This window comes from Chrysochloris asiatica, unplaced genomic scaffold, assembly GCF_000296735.1.
Source record: "Chrysochloris asiatica unplaced genomic scaffold, ChrAsi1.0 scaffold00030, whole genome shotgun sequence".
NCBI classification, from domain to species: domain Eukaryota; kingdom Metazoa; phylum Chordata; class Mammalia; order Afrosoricida; family Chrysochloridae; genus Chrysochloris; species Chrysochloris asiatica.
This window is the reverse complement of record NW_006408548.1, coordinates 86817-113060: the sequence shown is the minus strand read 5'-3', so window position 1 is coordinate 113060 and position 26244 is coordinate 86817. Positions and strand designations below refer to the sequence as shown.

The 26244-nt window shown below is 50.5% G+C and overlaps 1 protein-coding gene across 1 annotated transcript in view; it reads left to right on the top strand.

The window, feature by feature from the left end:
- MTMR14 (myotubularin related protein 14) overlaps positions 1-25707 on the top strand; it is a 42969-nt gene extending 17262 nt beyond the window's left edge. Inside the window, exons 8-18 of the mRNA XM_006851559.1 lie at positions 4031-4101; positions 4684-4758; positions 9627-9693; positions 10972-11057; positions 11349-11425; positions 11675-11711; positions 13901-13971; positions 14623-14681; positions 14836-14974; positions 15622-15798; positions 25524-25707. Of these exons, the coding sequence (XP_006851622.1) occupies positions 4031-4101; positions 4684-4758; positions 9627-9693; positions 10972-11057; positions 11349-11425; positions 11675-11711; positions 13901-13971; positions 14623-14681; positions 14836-14974; positions 15622-15798; positions 25524-25707 (1043 nt within the window). The remainder of the gene's footprint in view (positions 1-4030; positions 4102-4683; positions 4759-9626; positions 9694-10971; positions 11058-11348; positions 11426-11674; positions 11712-13900; positions 13972-14622; positions 14682-14835; positions 14975-15621; positions 15799-25523) is intronic.
- Positions 25708-26244: the final 537 nt, after the last annotated feature.

Sequence of the window (26244 nt, the reverse complement as noted above, 5' to 3'; positions counted from 1 at the left end):
GTATGTGTCAATTCTTCTGTGATTGAATTCCTTAGGAGCTGCCCCTGGCAGGGCTGTTCTGTGGTGAAAGAACAGACTATTGCCTCATCCCCAGCAACGGCCCAGTGGCCTCTCTCTTGTAAAGCACTAGGTGTCCACAGAGCTGCATTTGTCTCTGGCACACAGAAGTACATGCAGCCGGTAGCCAGGGCAGTGTCCTCTGCATTGTTGTTGTGAACCATCAAGTTGGTTTCAGTTCATAATGACCCTGCAGGACAGTTGAACTACTTTGTGGGGTTTCCTGGCCTATAATCTTTACAGGAGCAGATTACCAGGTCTTTTTCGTTGGAGCACCTGGTGGATTCAAACTGGCAAGCTTTCTGTTGGCAGCGAGTGTGTTTAACTATTGCACAACCAGGGCTCCATGGTGTTCTCTGCAGTGGATACTAAAGCTGTATTAGTCCAGTGTATAACATCTACCCGCTCTGATAGTCCCTGCTTGTTCATTAAGGGAGGCCAGAGACCTAACATCAGTATACTTTATGTTCCCAGACAGTAGGGAGTATCCTCTTTCTCCTTGAAACTCCTCTCCATTTTCTCTGCACCATCTGCCTTCAATTCTGTGTTGGATCTTGGCTTCCCTTCTTGGAGTCATGTAGCCAGAAGCCAGGGCAGGCCCAGTGGTTAACAGGCTGCTGCACAGCCAGGAGACCACCCCTTCATTAGGACTCCCACGCTATCGAGTGCCTTGAGATGTCAGCTGGTGGTGGTCAAAGCACATCCCCGATAAGGGTGCGCTCAGTGGCCTCCATCGAGTATCTTTTCGCTTGTCTGCCACTGCAGTGTTTGGTACCACAGGAGCTGGGCGTGAATCCCAGCTCTAGCATGCTGTGTCCTTGAATAAGTCCCCTAATCTTCTGAGCACTACTTTTCTTCTCCATAAATGAGAATGGTGCCTATTTCAGACTGAAGTGTCAGATCCATCTGACATTCACTGGACAGTACAGGCTGGGAAGGGACTGGACTTGGTAGGGAGAAGGGCTCAGGGAGCCTCTTCTTCGTTAAAGCCATATTCAGATGATAGTGATAAAGCCAGAGCCAGCCTGATTCCTGTCATCTTAAGTGTCCGAACCACATTGTCATGCAAGTGTCCTGCCATGGTGTTTGGATGGAGCCATCAGGGAGCTCGAAGGCTGGTTTGTTCAGATTGCTCCTAGCTCCAGGAGAGGCGTCAGGGCCTCACAGAGCAGAGTCCTTACCACTAGCCATCTTGTTTCATGCTGCTGGACAGACATCCCTTCTAAACCAAGCTGGACTTGGTTTAGAAAAATTAGTTTCACTATAACTTTTAATATTGTTGCTCCAAGATCCTAGCATATCTTTTGTCCTTTCTGCTATGATTTGGCAACTTGTTTTAAGAACCCCAAAATGTTAACATGTTTTGGCTCAATTACTCTTCCAGTAATCTATCATTAAACCATAACCTAATTGACATCTGGCTGAAGATGTTTATTGTATTTATAATAAATCATTGGAAATGTTTTCAGTATCAGATTGATTAAATGGTATACATCATTCATAGAATGACATGCAAGGGGGCTTCAAAAAGTTGGTAGAAAAATGCTGAAGATGAGTAGGGTGTAAAATTCTATCTATAGTATGACCTCCACTATGTAAAGGGGAGAGTGCCTACAAGCAGAAAGATGAGAAGGAAATTATGCCCAAATGGTAAGGTGATTAGATCTTTTTGTGACTGTTTTTTCCTATTCTCAAACTGTAAATCTTATTGAGGGGTGTGGGGGAACTAAAGAGGTGAATCAAAAATGAAAAAAAAAGTGTCTGCAACATACCCAAGTAAAAGGATGGAAAGAAACATTTTTTACTGATAAGTTTTATATGAATCAGAAAGTGCCTATACAGAGACGATGTTGTGGAGATGGAGCAGCTGGGGACTCTAGACCCAGAGAGGGAGAGGGGCTGTGCGCTGACAACCAAGGAGCAGGCTTGTGGGATATACCCTTGTGGTTGTTTGATGCATGGAGGGGATTGTAATCATGACAATGAAACGATATATACGATAGGATGAATGTAAAGCTAATGTTTTCTCATGTAAACTATCACATAATTGACACAAAAAAAGTGCCTGTTATTTTATGTAGCATAGAAAAGCAACAAAATTACTGTTGTTCAAGCCATATATGCAATTCACTGTGATGCCCCTGAAGGGGTTTCAGTTAAGCCCCACCGTGACTCTGAAGCAGACAGGAACTGTGATGGTATCAGTTCTGGCTGTATCAAACTAACTTGGGCTTCAGCTAGCCCTTGAAAATGAGAAGTGTTCTGTGGGCACTTCCTTCTGGGCACAAAAATAGATAGGCCAAGAGCTCTGCAGAATAAGTCTAATCCAGCTCCACCTTGAGTAAGTTGCTACCCAAACGTTTTGGTCCTCATGCCTCTCAGTTGTTTAGGTAATGCACATCAGCTATTGTCCTAGGAGCTGAGTCTATTTTAATTCTATCAGTTTCTCAAACTGCTTTGACATTATAGGCTGGTCTGAGCTCAGCCTGGAGCTCATGATGGTGGTTTTGATAGCTAGATTTTGGGAAAACAGAACACTTCACAGGCGTCCAAGATAATTGGGGTTGCTTCTAAAGCTGGGCTCATAAGCTCAGGGCTTCTGTCTGGTATTGAGATTTTCTATCCTTCCCTATGAGGCTCCCAAGAATAGGTTGAAGTATCCTAGTTAAAACTTTTTTCCTGACTTCTCCATCAGCAGTGAGGCCTGGGGGATTAGCAAGCAGACCTGTGTGTGTATTGATTGAGAACTAAGTCTGGAAAATATCTGGGTGGGTCTTGCAGCCCAAGAAGAGGCCCCTGGGTCCTGCCCTCCAAAGTAACTTATTCAAGCTTTCCTGGCATGGCCTCATACAGGAACTTGGCCCAAAAGTTACTGGAGAGTTCCATGTGAACATTTTTTAGCCTTTAGCCACTTGCACAGAATTCAGACAATGATGTGTTGCCTTCAGGGACCTCATAATTGGAGATGGGGCCAAAGCCGTGTGACTGCTGAAGTTTGTGTTGGCCCCAGTTGAGGAACTGAGAGTCACAACTGCAAGAAGCTAGCTGTTTGCGAGATATCTCCTCCCAGTCGTGTGGCTTCAACCCCTCGTGGGTCTGGGCTGTAAATCGTGTATGGTCAGACTCAGCACGTGGAAACCATAATCCCACACATGAGACTTATTCTGTCTGATCCCAGGCAACAGAGCACAGCTGCAGAGCCAAGCATTGGACTTTGGAGCTCAGATGGCCACAGACGCCTCAGGCTGCACAGCACAGTGGTAGCAGTAGCGAGCCACAATCTGAGTGGTGCGTGTGATGCTCTGCTGGGGGCTTTATGCATGTTTCCATCCGTAAACAGCCATTTTACAAATGAGAAAGCCAAGGCTTAGAAGTTACACAACTTGTTCAGTCACAGAGCTAAGTGAAAAGCTGGGCATGTTGCCAAAGCTCTACTTCCTTCACTGTTTATATCTCTAACCCTGTGGACCTTCACTAGTGGAATTTGAGTTCATCAATGTCTGCATAGCTGGAGCACCTGTTACATCTCAGGTGTGGGCCGTGGTCCTTTCCAGTATGTGTAGCTTTCAGTCCCTACTCAAGCCACTGAATTGCTGTCCCCGTGTTAGGAATGAGGAAGAGTGATCCTCTGGAGCTAGAGAAGTTAGCAGAAAAGCCATTCATTTGGCTGACATTGCAGGGACTCATGGAATGGAAGACCTTGAATGAGGGAGAATGGGCCTGTACTGAGGAGACCATGTGAAGAGAGCTGCCAGGAGCTGTGAGGACAGCCAGCAGCACCCACAGAGGTGGAGGCTCGTTCCTTGTCTTGTCTGCTGGCCTAGCTCTAGTCCCTGGTCTTCCGAGGCATCAGCATGCAGAAGCTGGTGGCCAGCTCAGTTTATCTGTACATGGGACCCTGGCTAAGCCAGAGACATCTCAGGAGACCTTGGGCTAGGATGTAGAGTGTCATGACTCTGTCCTTCTTTTTCAGGCTGTGAATTTTTCAAGGAATATAAGGATCGGGATTACATGGCCGAAGGTCTCATTTTTAACTGGAAGCAGGTATGAGCAATAATATTCATCAGCTTGGGTCTTAAAAGTGTATTTGTAAAAAACAGCTAAGACTCGTTTTGGGGAAAACAGCTACCTTTTTTTCATTCTCGAATGTGTTTCATGATTTCTCTTCTCCCCCGTTTTTCCTTGTACATAATTAAATTCTCATCATACTTCTTTCCCTTTTAATCTCTTCCTTTCTCCAAAGGACTTTTTCTGGAACAAGAGAGAAAGTTCTTCCTCGCAGCTATTTATAAAGTCCAGGAGTCATTCTGACTCCCCAGGCAAGAGGAGCAGACCATGGGAAAACCCGCTGGGGGCGGAGTCCAAGTTAATTGTGTCTTATTTCTGTAGTAAACACTCAGATGTTTGCCTAACTCCATTCAGCTGCAGTGATCTAGCCACTTTTAACTGTTCCTCCTGAGAGTAACACAGGTGTGTGGCCTGGAGAAAGCAAGCGCTGTGGTGGGTCTCCTGTCTGTGTTTCTCATAGCCCCAGTCACAGCTAAGTGACGGAGTCGCCACCTGCCCCCATCACCACAGCCGTCTCGTGTGAGCAGCCTGTGTTTCACAGTGTCTTTCTGTCCTCAGGACTACGTCGATGCCCCGTTGAGCATTCCCGACTCCCTGACCCACTCTCTGAACATTAACTGGAGCCAGTATCAGGTGAGGACCTGAATTGAGGTGGGCAGAGACAGAGAGGGGACTAAGGAGTCCCTCAAGCAACTGCCTGATGACTGGTTTCTGCGCTCAGACCCCTCTGGCTCCCTGCATAGCACAACCCAGGAAAAGGAGGGACTGCTTATCTGTTGGACTCTCTCCAGATCTGCTCTTGGCCCAGATAATCAAAGCTTTCTGAATGTCAAAGATTTGCATCCACCAGGGGGTTGTTTCCAAAGGACCTCTTGGAGTCTGTTCTTCCATAGCCGAGCTTAAGTGACTGTTTTTCATTTTTTCTTTTAAATGTGTGTTCTGCCAGAGAAAGTGTGGAGCCTGCCTGACCTGATTTGATTGTAGGAACTTTAAAGGCACTTCCATTGTGCTTCTCTCCTGTTACTGACCAACTAGGAAGGGCTCACTGTCTTTTCTAGATGTCCCTATGCTGTCGGTCTCCCAGTGCTGCTGAAATACAATAACCACATGTGGGTGGTTTTAAAGAACAGAAATTTATTTTCTCATGGTTCAAGAAGCTGCACATCCCGAATTCAGGGCCTGACTGTAGTGGGACAGGGAGCAGGTCCTTTATGTGTTTCAGTTTTTAGTAGCTGCTAGCAGTCCTTGGGCTTCCTGGGCCTCCCTCCTTATCGAAGGGTCTCTGTCTTCCTGTCTGCACACACATCCATCTAATCTGCTCTTCCTGTAGGATACACCTGCTGCTGTTATGACCTCACCTGACTTTGTATTAAGTTAGGGTGCCTTATAAAGTGATTAGATTAACTACACCTATATGTTAAAGGAGCTCTAGTAGCATAGTGGTTATGAATCTGGCTGCGAACCGCAAGGTTAGCAGTTCGAAACTACCAGCTGTTCCACAGGAGAAAGATGACACTTTCTGCTCCCATAAAGATTTACAGCCTCGGAAACCCTGTACAGGGTCGCTATGAGTCGAAACCGACTCCACGGCACATAACCACCACCATACATTGTTTAGGGAGCTCTGGTAGCGTAGTGGTTACGAATCTGGCTGCGAACCGCAAGGTCAGCAGTTCGAAACTACCAGCTGTTCCGTGGGAGAAAGATGAGGCTTTCTGCTCCCGTAAAGATTTATAGCCTTGGAAACCCTGTACAGGGGCTCTGTGAGTCAGAACTGACTCCACAGCACATAACAACGACAACATATGTTGTTAAGTGCCATCAAGTCAGTTCCAACCCATAGCGACCCTGCTTAGGGTTTCCAAGGAGCAGATCATGAACTTGAACCACCGACCTTGTGGTTCAAAGCAACTTTGCAGTCCAGACATTAACTCACAGCACCACAGCAGGACTCCATCTGTACGTATGGGGGTAGGATTCCAACACACATTTTGGGTGGGACATGACTCGATCCAGCTCTACCATGTGAAACCACTCAGGCCAAGAGGCTGCCAGCAGTCTCATTCACCACTTGCTTCAGCCATAATGAAGGAGCCTTGTTCTTCCTACCCGCCACCCCATGCCTTGTCCCCTGCCTAGCTGCCACTGCCCAGCCTCCTCGGGTGTGGCCGACACACTGCCCTTTAAATTCTAGCTCAAGGAAGACATCCCTTGAGCAGATGCCTGATGTGCTTGATCTGCTTCCCCTGCCCACAGCATCTACATATCTGCTTACCTCCTAAGCACCTCTGCCACTGACTTTCCCCTAAACTGTGACTTTATAGACCAACTCAGAAGCTGTTATGGAGCGAAGAGCTTAAAAGACTGAGCCAGAGAAGCATCCCTTTCCCCTGTTGTGTTACAAGTCTGGCTATACCCGCTCCTCGCTCCCACCCCCAACTCAGAGTCCTGGCCTGTGTTAGGAACCGTGTGCTCCTCTATCACTTTGTGCAGTGCTTTCTTAGTAGCAGGGAGGTTCAGAAAGGAAGGGGCTGTGTGTGCCTTGTATTTCTGTCTCCATAAAGCAGATGCTCAACAAGCTTGTGGCTGAGAGTCAGTCTCCTGCACAGGTGCCTCCCTAGGGTAGGGGAACAGGCCACTTGGTGGTTGTGGTGTGGGGATAATTAAAAGTAGGTTGCCTGCTAACACAAGGGAATGAACTCTAATAAAATTCCTGACACAGAGGTAGGATGGCAGGGCGAGGGTATTGGAGGTGGACTTTTTCCAGAGGACCTACCTCCACGAGGCCTCTGTCCTCTCCATGTTGGTCAGCCTGGTCACCTCACTGGGCCTCCTGCCATTTTTGACCTAAGCTTGGGATGGACTCTGCCCCTTTAGTGTTGGTTCTCAGAACTTTCCTTGCTCCTCACTGTCTCCCGAAGGGATCTCACTGATGAACTGATCTGTTAGCCAAGCTGCCAGGCCTCCAGTGTGCTCCTCTCATAGTGTCCCTTCAAGCTTCCACCTGTCCCTAGCCTACCCTTACCCCCGCTGCAAGACAAGCCACCACCACATGCCCACACCCCTAAGGTGATCTCACAAGTGCTGCCAATTCTGTGTCTGCCCTTGCAGAGCTCTCAGAGCAGCCATCTGACCTACAGCCCTCCTATAGCTCAGTGATCTCGACCTGACTAGGGGCCACTCTGAGGTAGTTCTCACTAGGATCTGGCAGGCAGCAAGCACTCCAGGGTCCAGAGTCCAGGGATAGATCAGAGCTACTGTTACCCTGCCTGAGTCCCTGTGCTCCGTCCATCGTCTCACACACACACACACACACACACACACACACACACTCTCTCTCTTTTTCTCTCTCCCCCTCTCCTCCTCTCCCCCTCTTCCCCTCTCTCCCTCTCTCTCCTGCTCACAGGGCTGCCCAGCTCTAGGCAGACCTGCCTTGCCTTTTTTCTCCCTCCTCTTCCAGCCACCCTGGCTTCCTTTTGGATTCCTGAAGGCAATGTGCTCACCATCACCAGCCTTACAAGTGCTGTCCACTCAGCCAGAGGCATTGTCCCCTCTTTCCCTCTTACGTCACCACCTGCAAGAAGCTTTCCTTCATGGTCCCATGACTCAGGTTAGGTTCTCTAGTTATGTGCTCCTATGTGGCGTAGAGGTCTTATTCAGTCTGCACACATGCATTGCTTTGTGCTGTCTCATGTTGTATTTGCCATGAGTCCTCGGGACCAGGCCTTCAGGAGAGAGGTAGTCACGGTCCCCAAGGGCAGAAGCAGCAGGACTGCCCTCCAGGGACTGTAGTATAATTCCATAGAGAGACTGACTCCTGCTGCACCTTATGGCCCCAGCTGGCCCATGACAGGACCTGTCAGGGAATGTTCTGCAAGGGCGGGCCATCTACTCCCTGAGTGCTGTGCCTTGGAGATGCAGAGATGCAAACAGAGCGAAGAAGAAGAGAAAAACAGCTAACCATGTTGTGTGTAATAGTGGTATTGATCAGTGGCCACAGAAGGTAGCTGTGGAGAAGATGATCAGGCTGGGCCTTTGAAGGATGAGTAGGAGTAGTCAGCCAGGGAAAAGAGTGTTCCAGACTTGGAAACAACAAGCAGAGGTGTGGCACTTGGCCCTTTCTCACGAGTACGTCTCCTAGGCCTTCCTCTAGATTAGCAGCTCCCTCAGACCACTGTGAGACAGTCCCTCAATGCAGCATTGTGACTAAGTATGAGCACTTAGGAGACTGGCAGGGCTGGTGCATGTCCCATCTCCACTCAGCTGTGTGACCCTGTACCCCTGTCAGGCCCCATCCTCACAGCCTGTGCTTCCTACCCCAGAGCTGGGGGCAGTGGGAATCTACCGCTTCTCTCTTTGTTGCCTTTTAACTCATCACCACAGTGGTGGGCCCTCTGCAGCTCACCCCCCCCCTCCCACCCCACCTTGTGCTTTGTTCTGCGTAGCTCCTGCCTCCCTCTGCTCCTCACCCTAAGAATCACAGCTCAGAGGAAGTCTCTTGGTGATGTTGTGTGTGGCACATTGAGCCAAATGCATTTAGAGACCCCCTTGTGCTGCTGTGGGTAATGACTTTATTAGCTCCGCGCTGCAGTGCCGTCTCTGGAGCTGTCAAAAGTGGGTCAGAACTCTCTGGGGGCTGTGGGAGGGTCAGGTAGATGAGCCGGTTTTAAATTCCTGGGAAAACCATTCCAATTACAAGTGCCGTGGCTGCCCTCCTCCTAGGGAGGGCTCTCTGCCGGCGTTGCTGCCCTCTGTGCAGCACAGCACACTGATGAGCAATTGTGAGGAGAGGCTGTGCTCAGCCAGAGAGAAGGGGCTGCAGAACTGGGTCACGCCCTCCGCAGAATCCCAGATTCTGAGTGGGGTGCTGCTTAGAGGCTAGCCTGTGCCTTTGGCTTAGGCTTGAGCAGAGATTTCCAACCTCTTCACAGCTTTTGCTTAGTTTTCATCTCCCAGCTCTTGAGTCTTGTGTTTTAGCAGCATTTATTATTCATCAAAAGACAATATGCAGTGAATAGAGTAACAAAGCAAGTGAAACGTTTTGGATGAGAATGTTGGTATTTGAGTTGGTTTTTGTGACATGGTGAAATGGGCAGAATTCCTCTTTCCATTTGGTCTTTCTGAGATGTTAGTTGCAAGCTCAAAATTCTCTCCACCTTTCCTGATTCTGGGCCCAGCGGATGTCACATGCCATTACTGCTGTCTGGTGCTATGGGGTGTGAGTGGGGGCTGCCTATCCCATCCACTCCTTGGCCTTCATGTGGGCTCACTGAGTGAGGGACATGGGGAGAGGCTCAAGAAAGCTACCGGAAAAAAAAAAAAAAAAAGAAAGCTACCGGAGCTGGAGAATGTGAGAGTTGATAACTACACCTGGTCATAACTATGCCCTGTGTGGATTTCTGTGCTAGAAGAGTCAATGGCATTTTATTTTCTAAGTACTTTAAATACACAACCTGAGTTAGCTATCTAACCCTAGACCCTTTGGTGTCTTTCCTTAATAGAGTTGGGACCTGGTGCAACAAACACAAAACTACCTGAAACTGCTGCTTTCCATAGTGAACAGTGACGGTGAGTCTCTTCCAAAGTGTTTGAGCCACTGTATCTTCAGTTGCTGAAGTTCGTAAACACCTCACATAACCTATTTCTTGCCACTAGTATGATGCCACATACCAAATTTGAGATTTGGGGATTTCTTAGAATCTCCCAGCTTGGGTGGGATTTGTCCACTGTATTTTGTTTTCTCAAAACCCTGGAAAACAAAAGTTGTCATTTAATAAGAGTCCTACTGTGGCATTGTAGGTTAAGCGCTGGACTGCTAACCACAAGGTTAGTTCAAACCCAACAGCTACTTGTCAGTGTCTTTGAGTCAGAACCAACTCGATGGTACTTAACAATAACCACCACATCTAACTACACACACACTTAGAGCATCAGCCTTGTGTAGGGGCCAGGACAGGCCATACTATAGATAGACAAGGCCTGAGGTGTGGCCTTTATGACGTCCATAGAGGACTCCTGGGCTGTTTCTGCCAGCCTGTCCTGTGTGTGCAGTTTGTGTCTCGAACAGGCTGGCTCTTTGATGCATCAGGTGCTACTAGGGCTTCTTTGGAGTTAAGCTTGCTTGAATAAATAGAAATTCATTGGCTAATGTGACCAAGAAGTCCCAAGACAGATCTTGCTGTTATTGCCGTCAAGTCAGTTCCCATGCATAGCGACCCTGTATAGGGTTTCCAAGGAACGGCTGGTGAGTTTGAACCACTAAACTTGTGGTCGAGTGCTTATTGTACAGTGTCACACCAGGGACCTAGAGAGTATCATAAGGAGTCTTCATCTCTCATGCCCACTGTTTGCTGACATATTTCCTACTCCCCCAAAGAGATTGCCTCAGTCCCAGTCTTGCCATCCTGCAACCAGTCATATGGCCAAGATAACAAAGACCACACCTACCCTTCAGCTAATAATCAGTGTTTCCCCTTGGGACAGTCTTGCTCACCGTCTGTCCTCAGGAACTGTTGTGGAACTACTAGCATCTTGTGGATGTTGACCAGGGAAGCTATATACCCTGAGATTGATGGGACAGCACGTTGAAGAACTATGCCCAGATTTCTGTGGCACCCCCTTGAGAAACTCACTAAGTGACTTGGGCAGAAGGACTGTCCGGGCTGAACCACTCGCCAGAGGTGCAGAAAGAAGGGGTGCTGTGGACAAAAATATATTAGCTTTTTGGTACTAGGTTGGAGAAGAACCTTAGGGAGGCCCACTACTTGAGGGAGAGCAAGACTAAGGGTGGACTGACCCCCCTCATGCCAGCCCCTTCTTAGGGTCCCTGTTCTATGGTCCACACAGACGACAGCGGGCTGCTGGTGCACTGTATCTCAGGCTGGGACCGGACCCCACTCTTCATCTCTCTCCTGCGCCTTTCCTTATGGGCTGTGAGTATGGGTGAGCTGGGGATGGGGCAGGACATTCAGTGACCCCGACCAAGACCTTGGGAGCACTAGGATTGTCTCCAAAAAGTAGAGATTGGGATTGAAGGACCTCCAATACTCAGTGCAGGTATTCTGCTTAAACCTCTTCCTGGGGTGAGCTGTCACCACTCCTGACTCTCGCAGGACCCTGCCTTAACACTGGCTCTAATTGAGCACCTGGGATGAGCAACTTTTTGCTCACCTCATGGCGGGGGTAGCTTTCAGATCTTGTTTTTTCTTCCCTGTTGTATCCAGGATGGGCTGATCCACACATCCCTGAAGCCTGCTGAGATTCTCTACCTGACAGTGGCCTATGACTGGTTCCTCTTTGGGTAAGCTGAGAGCAGTGCAGTTTGGGGACTGGGCTCGGGGCAGAGCGTGGAGCCCATGTTCTGGTGACTCACTCTCTACATGTGAGAGGGTACAGGGGTTCCACGACTGGGGTTTGGAGGTGAGGCCAAGCCCATACCCCTGGGAGGCCTGACACTGCTGATCAGGCCCCATCTGATACTCTAGTGCCTGTGACCCTTGTGCTCTATTGGCATCTTACCTTGTTTTTTTTGACCCCTTCTTTTTTCCAGACACATGTTGGTAGATCGGCTCAGCAAAGGAGAGGAGGTAAGTCCTGCTCCTGGCCTGTGAGCATAATTCAGGCCTTGGGCTCTATTGCTGACAAGAGAGAGGTGCATGCTGGGTAAGAGCTGTACTAAGTAGGGTTGTCCCCTAAGCTTCCAGTAGACACCCCTTCCCCCCCACTTCATAGCACAGAGCCACCTGGGACCTTCATGTCAGCTCTCCCCTTTTTGCTGCCATGCAACAACAGGTTGTTGTTGTTAAGTGCCGTCAAGTCGGTTCCAACCCATAGCGACCCTGTACAGGGTTTCCGAGGCTGTAAATCTTTACGGGAGCAGAACACCTCATCTTTTTCCCATGGAGCGGCTGGTAGTTTCGAACTGCTGGCCTTAAGGTTCACAGCCCGATTCGTAACCACTACGCTACCAGAGCTCCTACCTTGTTTTATTGTACTCAACCTGGGAACCAATTTTCAAGTCTTTTTTTGGCATCCCACATCCTTGCATCCAACACATAGAAGCTTTTCTCTGTGTTCTCCTTCCCATCACACCATTGTCAGCATTTAAATCCCAGGACCTTCCATGGTGAGCCCAGCCCAGACTAAGCACTGTGTTTCCCTCCCAACACTTCTTGTCCTCTTTGTGTGTCCTACAGTCCCTCCATGCCCCCGCCTTTTTACTCAGAGCTACTTTTGACTGTTTTGGTGTGCGTGCTGGTTTTCTTTACTCACAGGCCCCGAGTCAGACCTGAGTGTGAATCTCTGACATCTTGCTTACCTTGGTGACCTTGAGTCATAAGGTCTTGTGCCTGAGGTTTCTGGTATTGAACATGCCACCTCATTCAGAGATTGGGTGCAGATGGCTCAGCATGGGACTTCTAAGCACCCCAACTCCCCCTTTCTACAGCGTCTTCCTCTTCCTCATCCGGTCCTCCTGAGGCTACCTTCCTCTCAGCATCTTACCTTGTTCTCCATTCAGCTGCTTCTCTCCCTCCCAAATCTCTTTTAAGCACTTCTGCATTGCCAGGGCTGCAGAGCCCATAAGCCCACTCCGCTGGGAACTCTGCTAGCAGCCGCTGCTTTGACATTGAAATCCTGTGTAAGGCCCCTTTGTAGCCTTTCATTAGAGACTTGCTGGCACTCAGAACATTCTGCCCTCCATGACCTTCCACCCAAAAGAAGGTCAGATGCTGCCTTCTAAGGTTGAACTGAGAGTAGAAGCCTGCCAAGCTGGTCTGGGTCTACCCTCTGCCTAAGCTAGAGGGTCTGTGAAGCTGGAATAGTTGGTCTTCGTGGTAGGGGCTTGCTTTCTTCCCACCAGCCCTCATATACAAATGCTTTAAAGGTGTTTCTAAACTAAGAGTTTGGTTGCAAATTCGAGAACCCTATCTACTTTGCTCTTCCTAGCTGAGTTTCAGTTTATTAGCATATCAAAGACGAAACCAGCTGTAATGAACACACTCTTTTGATTTTGACATTGATCTGACCTAGGTGGTTTGGTTGTAGAGCAGTTTTCTGGGGGTCTATGGGACACCATGGAGGGGTTTCTGAGACAAGGGCTTTTGGACCCCACATATCAAAGTCACCTAGGGTTTGTCTAACAGCCAGAGATGGAACTCCTCTGTGTGCACTGGTTGGGGAGCCACTGTACTGGGGAGCAGAGGGATTTGCTCATGTAGGCGGGTCTATAGCCAGAGGCCAGGCGTACTCTTCTTCCTGGACCGCCTCAACCTTCACACTGGAACCTCTGGGTCAGGCTGTCTCCATCCAACTTGTTCTGACCCACATTTCTGGACTGCCCCCCAATTGGATCCCTTCCTCCTCTGTCATTCCATACCCCCCACCCCACCTCACCCCTACTGCCCAACTGCCCTTCCCTGTTAGTCTCTCTTCTTGGGCTTCTGAGAAGGGAAGTGAGGGAGAAGCTGCGTTTCCGTGATCCTGTGCCCCCCACAGCAAGGGAAATACTGAGTTTGAAAGTAGGGTTTGAAAAATCTCATGCTTGCCCTCTTACAGTCCCAGGTATTTCCTGTTCTCCTCCACGCCAGCCCAAGTGCATCAGCCAGGCCCTGAATCCTCTCTACTCCCAGACCATTTCTAGAGCAGAATATCCAGGCGTGTGCGTCCCCAAAGCAGGGCTGCTGTCCCTGCTCCACACTCCCTGGGAATCCTGCTGCGAGTCTTCGCCTGGAGAAGGCCACGCTCTCAGTGCTTCCTGCTTTTTGGTGTCTTTCAGATATTCTTCTTCTGCTTCAATTTTTTGAAGCATATCACCTCCGAGGAGTTCTGTGCTCTGAAAACACACAGGTAAGGAGGCCTGCTCTCACGCTGGGCTGGCCTTGCTATCATTTGTGCTCTCCCAGTTCACTACTGCCCACCAGGCTGGCATTTACCTCACTGACTGTTGCCTGAACACCAGGGTCAGCCTGTAGTCACACTGGCTCAAGGCTTAGGGGTCAGACAAGTGGTCTCTGGTTACTAGAAGAACAGGTGCTGCTGCAAAAAGCCTGCCCAAGAACAGTAAGAGTCCAACTCCCTGCTCTCTGTCACTTCCTTCTGGCCCCTGCAGAAGGCATGTCTGCACCATTAGGGGCCAGAAGTGCTTCCAGTATAGGGAATTGGGTTTTGGCTGGAAGCTGCCATAGGGCAATCTCCGGGAGTTGTGTTTCCTGATCCCCTGACAGTCAAACACACATTCCCAGACATGTGTTCTCAGGGCCAAGCTGATGGGGGCGCCATGCCTAGCTGACCTCAAAAGTCTGCACAATACATCGATAAGAACCAGGCAGCAGACCCCAGAAGTGGGCCTAGCATTTCTTAGCCTTCTAGGTGGGATTATCTCCATGAGCCATCATCCGTTTGTAGCCTCTTCTCTAGTTGGGAGTTGCAGGGGGCAAAGCAGAACAAAGGAGAATCCCGGTAGATCTGGAATTCACTGTTTTGGGTGTATGCTTACAGGAGGAAGAGTTTGCCAGCCCGGGATGCAGGACTCACCTTGGAAGATATCTGCATGCTGAGTGAGTCCCGTACCCCAGCAGGTTCCTTTCCTCTGCACATCTTTCAGAGTATTGACCATGCAGGAACTGTGCCTTCTAGAAGCTCCTCTCTCCAGCTGTATGGTGTGGAAGAGGTGGGCACCAGTGTGTTAACTGAGGCACTGGCTTCTTTCAGGGCGGAGGGACCGTGGCAGCACCACCAGCCTTGGCAGCGACTTCTCCCTGGTCATGGAGAGCTCTCCAGGAGCAGTTGGGAGCTTCACCTATGAGGCCGTGGAGCTGGTCCCTGCAGGAGTACAGACTCAGGCCACTTGGTGAGGAGCCAGGCCTGCTCACAGCTGTGGCCAAGGCCCCAGCTCCGGAGAGTAGGGCAGAAGTCCTGGGAATAAAGGGCCCCCAACAGCAGGTCCAGAATACAGTTCCGTGCCCCTGCTGTCTCCATGGGGTTTCTGAGGCCAGCCATCTGGTTGGGGAGGGGCACTATCCATGCCGGTGTGGAAGTCTAAAAGGACTTGTGGCCAAGAATTTGCAGGGCTGAAAAGGGAGGAGGTGGAGGTTGGTGTTACAGGAACTCCTGGGGTGGCTCCTATGTGTCAGCTCTTGTGAGTTAGGGCCTCCGTTTAGAAAAAAGGGAAATGCCAAGGGTGAAGGCAGTGTGTTGACTGGGACTCGGGAACTTGTTCGAGAATCTGATGAGAACTAGGGAATTTCTCTCTGGACCAGTAGGCCCAAGCTTTTGTTGCATCTCGGAGGGGAGAGGTTTCTGAACCATAAGTGAAGCATCCCTTTTCTCACATGGACTCTGAGGCCAGCAGGCCAGTGTCACCATGTAGACCCTGTCCTTATGCTGTGGTCCTGAGCCCGGGGCCTGGGCAGTGCTTAGTGGCTCCTTCAGTGGAAGGGAGGGAAAGTGGGGGCCTCACAGGCACTTAAAGGCTGACTGCCCCCTCTCCCACTGCAGGAGGAAGAGTCACTCATCGTCGCCACAGAGTGTGCTCTGCAGCCGGCCACAACCCTTGGAAGACCGTCTACCTGCCCATCCGGGACTGGGCGAGGCCAAGTCTTCAAGCTCCTCATCCTCAAACCATTCTGACTTTTTCAGGCTGGGTAGCAGTCCCCTGGAGGTCCCTAAACCCAGGTGAGGAGCTCCAGCACCCACCCTGCTGCTGGTGTGGTGGTTAAGCCTCCTCTCCTGAGGAGGCTGGAGGCAACTGCTCAGTGCCTGAGCTGCCTTTGCTGGTATGTTAGGAACTGGATGCCTTGATGGGCAGCTTGGGGGACAGTGGTACCCAGGAGGCCAGTGGAACTCAACTTGGCAGCAGGCTTTTGCAGGGAGAAGGGTGTAGTGTTTTGGCACAGAGCGAGAGCTAGTTCTTAGATTAGTCTGAGGCTCCTCCTCTTTGCGGCCTGGCAGATGGGGAGTCCACACGATGCAGTGGTGTGATGTGATGGGCTGGAGCCAGCCTCTGCCTGTTGCCTTTGGCAGGCCTTTGCCCTCTCTGGATGTCACATGCTGATTGAAGAGGATGGATCTCACATTGCCTGTCTGAGTTGGTGAGGAGAGCTAGCTAGATGTATGTGACTAGGAAAACCCTGGGAGATCAGCTGGTTGGACATGGGACCTTCAGCTCCGTTTGCTTGCAGGAATTGTGTTTCCTGGATGGGATGAAAGCTGAGCAGTAGGCTAGAGGCTTTGCCTTTAGAGAAAGCATACCCTGATTGTAGTTTTGCCATTTACACTCCCTGGGGAAGAATCCTGTAAATTTTATTTTCTAAAGTCTTGAGGGTGTCTCTCCAGAAGGGGAGAGCAAGTAATATGGGACATAAGTGATGTTTTATAAATTTCAAGGAGAGAGGGGTAGTTAGCAGAGAGAGCTGTAGAGTCCATCCCGGGTTCAAGCCTAGATCTTCCATGTGACTTTGGGGCTCAGTTCTCCTCTGTGGTAGTAGTCTTATTAGTCGGTTAAGGAAAGACCTCAGTCACCATCCTCTGCTTTTTCTCTGTGTGGCCGAGCGGGTGTGCTTGGAGACAAAGGGGCTCCTCACTGCACCAGCCACAGGAGGCAGCAGTGTCTGCTGCAGTGGATCATGTCTGCTGAATGAGACACGGATCCTCTAGCCCCACGCAAGGTCTGGTACATGTGGCTACGCAGAGGCATGGTGCCAGGCAGACAAACCCACATGGTCTGTGCTCTTTTCTATCCTCTGTATAGGGCTGACATGGGGGGAGGCTGCTACCACTCTTGTGCCCACTACCCTTGTACCTGCTGCAGTGCCGTGGAACATCTTTCTGGGCTAGCTCCTGCTTATCGTCCCTGCCTCCTTCCCTCTTTGAAGAGCAGGCTGGACAGTTGGGGTTAAAAAACAAAAGCTTCCCCTTGTCTTCTGGGTCCTGCCCCAGTTTGAACTGTCCAAACTGCTGGGGGTTCCCAACTCAAGACAGTGCCATGCCACCTCTCCTCAGGCCCCTAGCTTTTTATCATCCCTTTCTTCTGCCGAAAGAATTGTACCTTCCAGTCTTGTGATAGTTTTGGGGAAGGAGATAGAAGGCTGCCCTTACTTAACTGCCATTGGCCTCATTGGTGTCTCTGCCTGCGTGGTGGCTCAGACATTTTAGGCCAGTTCAGGATGACCCCCCGCCCCCTCATCTGAGGGACTGAGGAGGGTTGGAAGTGCCCTCTGGCCTTACTGCCTGTGTGCTAAATGAAGCCTGGCCAAGCTAAGGATAACTGGACCAAAGTGGGCCTGGCTCTGCGGGCTTTACATGGGCTTCTGAGAGCTGAGCTCTTCAGCTCCTTTCTTCTAGGAATGACCCTTTGGAGTCAGGCTGGGCTGACAAGGTGCTGGTTTGGATGCCAGTTTGAAAGCCATAGGTTTTGAATGTCTATTGAGATTTGGAGCACTCTAATTATGTATTTCCATTAACATTCAAATTCATTTCTTTTCTTTTATCTGTAAGTGCCTGAGGGATCCTGTCCCTCTGTCATTAGCTTCCTTGCCTCTTGAGTAATGGTAACCAATCAGCTCCTCCACACAGCAGGAGGAAGTGTGGAAAGAACCCTTCACTGAGGCTAAAATTCTCATCATGTGAACCCTCTCTTCAAAGCAGGCCTCATACCTGTGGAAAGAACGGGTGAAGTTCCATTCTCATTAGTAGGTGTGGCTGGGTTAGGAAGAAAGTTCTGTAGGACGCTGATGATTATCCAGCCCCAGCTTCCAGCCTCTCCCTTTGGAAAGACTGGTGGTTTTATGCATTATTAGCTGCCATGGCAGTAGCTTCCGATGGAGTTGCACTTTGAACCATTGTTAAATCTCATCAGTCACAGAGCTGACCTGCCTCCACAAGCACTGGGTATGTGGCCTCAGTCCCTGCTCTGGGGTCAGGTGTCCACTGGGGTAGGGACTATTAGCACAATATTGTCTGTGCCCAAGGAGAGATGGTGCCACTGCTGAGCACTCTATGAATTCAAGGAACGTAAAGAATAGGTGAACTTGTGGCTGAGGGACAACCCTGCAGCCTAGCTGAATACCTAAGTGGTAACAGAGGAACACCCTCTGATGCCCAGTTAACTGTTCCTTCCCCGTCCACCATCATCACCAGCTAACCTCCCCCAGAAGTGAGCTCTGTCTCCAGCTGCCTTTAATGAGGCAGCCTTTGCCCTGCCAACTGCTTTCTGCAACAAGTGCCACTGCTGTCCCATTCTCATTTGATGTGTCCTTGCGTGGGGCACTGCTCCACACCAGGAATGAGCCGTGAGACGTTTAAAGGCAATGCCAGCTCAAGACGCAAGAGAAAACTAAGGGCGGGCCCCATTATACTTCTCAGCCTGCCACAGAAAACCCACGGGTTCAGTGACTCTTCTCCCTCATTTGCACCCTAGCCCTTCCACTCCTAACAGATGGTTAAAGACCAGGCTGCCTGAGCCCTGCCCCTTTCCTGTATAAAAAATCAGTCCTGCCACAGACACCTTCCAGAGTTGAGCTGAAATGTGTTATGAAATCATGTTCCTAACTATTTGGGAAATCAGTTGCTCTGTGCGTTCAGACCTTTGTTGAGGTGAAAGACGTCCCTAGGGCCTAGTTGCTGGAGGCATTCACTTGGACAGAGACTCTAAGAGCATCTGGCAACATCAGAGGGAGATGTTGGGTGCCAGCTGGGGGCTGAGGGGGTTTGTTCACATTAGGTGACATCTCACCTCTTATCATCTAAGATTCGAGGTGTCGGCTTGAAAACCTCAGACAAGTGACTTGATGTCTCTAGGCATCTATTTTCTCCTGTGTGTAATCGGGTTAGACTGAGTCCCTAGGTCCTTCTCAGCTGTACACCTTTAAGCCTTCTGTGTCACTGTAGATGCTTTCAGATGGAAGTGACAGATTTAGACAAAGGAGAACTGGTGGTTCTAACAGAAGTCTGGTGACAAAGTGGCTGGCCTTTAGGCACAGACTGACCAAGGCTCCAGTTCCATTTCCCTGTGTCTCTCTACAGATCAACTTTCTTTTCTGACCAGCTTCCCTATTAAGTGCCATCGAGTCTTAGTGACCGCCTTGTAGGGTTTCTGAAGAATAGCTAGTGAGTTCGAACTGCTGTCTTGCAGGCCAAACCGACTTTGTGGTCCAGTGCTGCTTCTACCGCGCCACATCAACTTTGTTCTCTGGCCTGTATCTCTGATAGGAAATTGGTTAGCAGCAGCCACTGCACCCTTCCCCACATGCAGGAGACACATGGGGCCCTCTGTTTTCCAATCCAAATTGAAGGTGATGTGCCATGAGGGGCCCCCACCACCACTTTTGAGGTTACCAGGGCTTGAATCCCAGCTTTGACCGCTACTAGCTGTGTAACTAAGTCACTTTCCATCTCTGAGCTTCTATCCTTAAAGGGGGAGTAATGATCCTGGATGCCCTAAGATAATGGAGCAAAGTCCTGGCACACAGTGAACATTCACCTTTTCCACATGTATTTAGTAAACCGTAGCTGTGGCTCCAGACCTGTCCTCACCAGTCACATATCAGAGGTCCTGTGGGTTATGCCTAGCACTGGGTAGCCAGGTAAAGGAGGAGGTCTCACCCCAGACTCCAGCTCTGCTTGTAGGACTAGTCTTGCATCCCGTCCAGCTTGCCCTGTCCAGGTTGGCCTGGAGGCAGGAAGGAGAGTTGGGAGTTGTTACTCTGAAAGCTGTGAAGGGACCTACATGTTGTGGAGACACCCCTCAGAGGGCCCGGAGATTTGGACAACTAGCTAACGTCTGGAATGCTGTTGGCCCTGCAGTCTGGACTAAGGCCTATCTGTTCTCTAGTTAGCGGATTGGTCACGGTTCTTCCGAGCTTCACATACAGTAGACGAGCAGAGGTGGCTGTGTTTACACTTGCATGAGCATGCAGAGGAGAATTTGCCATTGATTCAAGGCGAGTGGTGCGCTCCCTGTGTCTTCTGGCAGATTTGCATGTTTTCCTCCACTTTGTTAGTACACAGGTGTAGGTTCATCGTGGTGACGGCTGCCTCTCTTGTAGGTGCCCCCTCCAGCCAGCTAATCCAGACTGGCACATCTCTCAACACAACCTCCACTCTCGAACCCAGGAGCAGAGCAGGGAACAGGGTTGCACTTTGCAACCGTTTCTGTGACAAAAGCCACAAGTAGGAGGGTTTACTTGGAACCCATTTGCTTGATCTGGAAACCTGCAGGGCTTTGCAGAGATGGCTGCGCACCCTGAGAGACGGCCCTAACCTCCCCTTGGGAATGAGTACCCTACTACTTTTTGTGCTGCCTGCTCGGGTCTCAGGACCACTATCCCTTGGCTGCTTCCAACCCAGTTCTTGTCTGTTGATGGTGCCTGATGGGTACTGGAGGAAATAGAGTGGCTCATCTGGGGAACTTGTTGGTAACCACATTCATTTGTCCACCTCTTTCCCATCAGAGTGGCATTAGGACATAGAAACTTCCCCTTATTCCTGGCCCAAGAAGGGCTTTTGGTCAGCACACTGTCCATTTTCTCAGCACTCTGGTTCTCAGCAATTGTTTTCCTACAAACTGCTAGAACTAGAAAAGTATGTCCTCAAGCTTGAACAGGAGGGCTTTGTTGTGCCAGGCTACCGCTCAGAGAAAGGGTGAGTGGACTGAAGAAGGGCAGGGCATGCCTCAGACTATGGCCTGGGACCTGCCTGCCCACACCTGGCAAGCTGTGTATGATTAGACTGCTTGAGCCCTGCCGCCTTCCTGTCTGAAAAGTAAGTCCTGTCGCAGCCACCTTCCAGAGTTGAGCACAGCTGATAAATGCGGCAAGTGTGTGGTGCAGGGCTGCCAACACCTTGCAGATTTACCGTGGAAACCCATCTGTTTCCCTGGTCTCCAGGTGGTTTGTATTGGGGCAAATATGCAATATTGGGTCAGTCTGACTTGGGTTGGAAAGTCTGTCCTTGCTCTCACTGGCAGTATAAGGACTGGCTCTGGAACCGCAGACATGTGTCTTCCTCTCTCTGGGCTGCTGTTTTCCTCACTAAGGTGGAGCTGGTTAGGGAGAGACTGCTAGAGTTGTACTCTGGGCGGCTGCTTGAGCTAAGGCTGACTTGGTGACTCAGTAGAGCTATCACCTCAGACTAGAAGCCCTTGACCCCAGCCAGCTGGGTGAGCCAAGGTCATTGAATCGTTTCCTCTGCCCGTCCATCATCGCTGTTCAGGTTGTCTGTTTCTGGGTCCCTACACAAGTACCATCTGCCATTCATAAAGGCTGACACATCAAAGAGTATATGTACCTTGGAGATTAGGGTACCAAAGGGCCTTGATTGCTGTCTCCCCACCCTCCATGGGCTGGGCTACTGCCCAGAGATAGAAAAGGCTCGGGAGGAGGGATTGGTGAGGAGTGGGGAGGAGGTGGCAATGGTGGATTCCCAGCACAACTCTTCTCCTCATTTTCTCTCCATACCCCCCTTCACCCTCACCCACCCAAACCTCCATCTGAAAAGGTCGGAGGAAGCTGTCAAGTTGGCTGCCTGATTCATCCCTTCCCTCTGGGCATAGCCCAGAGAATTTGCTGGGTTATTCCTTTTGAATACAAACTATGGCTCTGGGAAGGGCATCTGCAGAGGATGTGAGGGTGGCCTTGGGGCTCCCTTCACCCTACTCTTCAATCTAGGTCACCACCTTCCAGTCCTTGTGGGCACTGGGTTCTGCACTGCCCACCCTGCAGATCTGCATGCCAAGGGTGTGAGGTGCTTTTGCCTCCCTGGTTCTGGTCTCACCTCCCTTCCTTTTGGTGCTGTCGGCCATCGAACTTGCTGATCTGACCCCAGGCTTTGGTTGCTGGATCACTTCTTGTCACCAAGCTTTGCTCTTGCTTTTCTTGCTCTTTTGCTCCCAGAAGTCTTTGCATGATGCATTGTCCTCTCAATTGAACCTGCCTTATGGTCTGTTCTTCTTGGGCACAACCTGTCCAGCTTTTTTGGCACTTGGGAGACAGTGGTTGACTTTGCAGATGCTCCACCAACAGAACTTTGTGGCCATGGCCAGGACTGCTCTAGCCTCCTGTCCCTCCCAGGGATCCCTGTCAGGCATGTGACTGACTGTACATCGTCTCGTCTCTCTCCTCTCTGCCCCAGATCAGTGGACCATCCCCTGCCCGGATCCTCTCTCTCCACAGACTTTGGCAGCTGGCAGATGGTAACAGGCTGTGGCAGTATTCAGGAACGGGCTGTCCTGCACACAGACTCCTCTCTCCCTTTCAGCTTCCCGGATGAGCTCCCTAACAGTTGTCTGTAAGTGTCTTGCTTGAGAAGGCAGGATGCTTCCCTGCCCATATAAAAATCTGGTGAGCAGGATGAACCCCTGAAACTACTGCTCTGAGATCATCTTTATACCTTAAGCCAGAAACATCCCCTGAAGTCCTAAAACCAAATGGCACTTTAGCTCAGCCAGTAAAGAATGTTTGCCTTGAGCGTTGTGCTCTTTTTAAGATCTATCTACAGTGGCATCACATTTCCAACAGCAAATATTACATAGGAAATTCAGGGGCAGTGAGTTTGCGTTAATGGCAGAGGGAAAACTCGGAAGTTGAGGGTGAGAATGGTTGTGCAACTCACTGAATTGTACATAAAATGGTTGACCTGGTGGATGTTCTGCTGTGTGTATTCTCAACGAAAATAGGCAGTCAGGAGTGCTGGTTAGGAATGAGGCAGAGGCTGGCCACAGGACGCTGGCCTGGGGTGCCAGCACCTCCTGACAGCTTGGGTTTAGTAAGCCGCACTGCTACTGGGCCCCCCTGGGGTGTGCAGGAGGCCTCATGGGTGGCTCAGGATGTGTTCATTCACCCCAGTCTCAAACCCATCCATGGGTGTCTGGGGGTGTTCCCTAAAGGAGAGCTGGCTGGCGCGTAACTATAAAAGATTCTATTTCTGTCCAAAGCCTTACTTGACATGAGGATCTTTTGAAAACAGAACAGTGGGGGTGGTAGTTCAAGGTATGTATCCAGTGGAGGCCAGTGCCAGAAAGGAGCTAGGTTCTTCTGAGCAGGACCACTGTCCCTTTCCATCCTCTCTGGGCAGGAAAGAGTTGGGTAGACATATAGATCTCAAGCCCAAAACCCTCTAGCTCCAAGCTTTCAACTTGCACAGCACATCCACCTGTGTGGCCACCTCTGTGGAAGCCACCTGCTCCCTGCCTGCTCTGCCCCCCCATGGATGTCAGCCAGGGGGAGGCTCCGGCGGCCTGGGGAGCAGTGCCTGCTCCTCAGAGGTGGCTGCCGGAGGGCACCTCAGCAAGCTTTCCATTTCCTCCACACCATGGGCGGGGGGACTTCAGATGCTATGGGCTCATCTCTCTGCCATCAGAATACAGTTCATGCCCACCAGAGGGTGAGGAGTTGGGAAGAAAAGGTCCCTGTTGCCTACTGAGAGCCAGATATTACGATTTCTGAACGTAGGGGAGTGGCCACTAGTGCCCAGCACATCCTTCTCCTCAGCAGCCACACCCCCTCAGCCAGTAATGAGATGTCTCTCCAATTTTTAGAATGTTAAAAAAAAAAAAAAAAGTAGTTATCTACACCTTTGTTAGAGACTTCCCGACAGTGAAACTGCCTTAAGAGCCAACTCTAGGGGAGGAACCAGCTTCTCCACCCCTGCTCAGGAGCGTTAGCCACTGAGAGAGGCTGCTGGGTCCTGAACCTACCATACAAGAGCTGCTCTCTGGCTGTTAACCCACCTCTTGCTTCTGGATGGTTTCTACAGGAGGGTGAGGATGGGGTCAAGTCCTGGACAGATCGCACATTATCAGAGCTTTGTTATCAGACTTGATCTACATCCCAGCTCTTTTGTTCACCCGCTGTGTCTTGGAGCATCAACCTTGACTTCTCTGAGCCTGTTTGCTCATCTCTTGGGAGGATATGTCATTTATAGTAGTCTAATCCTTGTCTGCCCATTGCCCACTCTTGAGTCTCTGGGTCCTCAATTGGATCACACATCTTCTCTGGACTCTGGCTTTCTTGTGTCTAAACAGGGGAGGTCTCTTTAGAAAATGGACAATGAAGAGGATGCTCCCCCTGTGAATGCGAAATATGTTCATTTCACTTTCTTCCCTTGTATGTTGTAAGGGGAAGCTGAGGAAGCACACGTGGCCTCTGGCCTATGTGAAACCTAATTAGAAAAGAAATCTAGGGCCGTGCATCCACACAGACTCCAGAAGAGATTTTAGGGTGATTCATGATGTTGCAGAAATCTGTATCAGCTCTGTTTTCTTAGTTCTGCTCCCAGAGCTGATTTGGCTTTCCTTTGCCCCAGAACCTGCTGCTGCTGTTCTCATGCACGTGCGCGCACACGCACGCACGCACACACCATACACACATCACCCCAAAATCCACTTCTCCACGGTCCTGTGAGCCTCATCTGAGGCCGGGTCTGTCCTCCACACTTACCACCCTAGGTTTCCATTTTGCATCACGCTCTAGGATGGCAGGTCATTTGTGGCTTGGGAATTGGGTAGAAAAATACCTAGGGAAGGATTGGTTTCTTGGGGGACAGTGTATGCTGTTCAGGGTTATCTTAGTACCTGGGGTAGTTGGGACACAAGGAATTATCCCCTATAGTTTGTTGCCCCTGGAGAAAGCCCTCCAGGAGACAGGAGCCACCGTGTGAGTATTAACAGACTACCTGTCTGCCCCATGCTTTGAGACTTGAGTATGCATGTGCTTGTTGTTCTTCCTCTTGACTTTGTAGTTCCAGGCCAAGGAGAGAAGAGGGGCTTTCTGGTGCCTGTGGAGGCCACAGGTGGGGATGGATACACTAACAACAGGCATCCTGATGGAAAGCTGACCCTCCCCCCCATTTCACCACCACCCCTTTTCACTGGGAACCACAGTGGCTGAGGCACAGCTAGAGCTGCAGGAGTTTCCAGGGGCGCAGAGCCTGACCTGTAGGTTCTCCCAGAACATTGCCAAGCACTTCCTCCCATGGGGTTCCAAGTGTCAGACCCACGAAGGTTGAGGTCTTACATTCTCCATGCTTAATCCCTGATCTTGGGGTCCCTGGCTGTTAAAGCGGCCCCCTCTTTGCTGTTAGAGTGAGACTTGTAGCCTCAGCTTGTTCTCACTGAGGAGAGGTGGACAGCTGTGGGCAGGCTCTTGCTCATCCTTCCCCTCCCCCCAATCATTACCTTCCCAGTCATTCTCAACAGTCCGCTCTGTACCCAATTAAGTTGGCTGCTGCTAAGTGGAATCAGCTGAGAGGAGTGTGGTGCCAGGCACATATCTGGGGCCTGGACTGCAAGGGTAGGACGGCCACAGGACCTTGTGCAGGCCAGGAGAGAGCCAGTGTGGCATGAGGAGAGTGCTTGGTCCTGTCCAGAATAACAGATTCGTCTCTCCCTCCCTCCCTCCCCCCAGGCTGGCCACTCTGAGTGATCGGGAGACCCGGCTGCAGGAAGTGCGGTCAGCCTTCTTGGCTGCTTATAGCAGCACAGTGGGGCTTCGGGCTGCTGCCCCCAGTCCCTCCGGTGCCATCGGGGGCCTGCTGGAACAGTTCGCTCGTGGTGTCGGACTTCGGGGCACCAGCAGCAGCACCTTGTGAACTAGCCAGCCCACAATTTTCTGCTCCCATCCCAGCTGAGCACTGAGCAGAATCAAAGCCATGCCCAGCCAGGGGAGACTGAACAGAGGGAAGCCTCCTCATGCCCTTCTCCTATCACCATCAACATGGCAGCCCCAAAGCCAGAGCAGGGCTCCTGACTGGTGGTGGCCACTCATCCACCCCAACTTTGGCTAGAGTTCCCATCAATTCAGAATTAACTCTGTGGGGTTTCCCTGGAGACCGTGACTACAGAAGACACCCCCACTCAACATCATTCTTGTTTCGTGAGGAGGAAGGGTCACCTGCACTGAGAATGAGATGGTTTGACACAAATCACAATAAAATGTCTTTTTGAATGGCTACTCTCTTGCCTCATTTGGTTTCTGTATGCAGTCATGTGGGAGACTTTCCATGTCCTCCTTGGACTGGGAAGAAGAGATGAAGCAGGGAGATTTTAAGTGTGCCTTTTAACTGCGGTGCCACAATTGCACCCTCAGTGAGTTGGGGGCATGTCCTCACAAGGCTGAGAGGGAACAG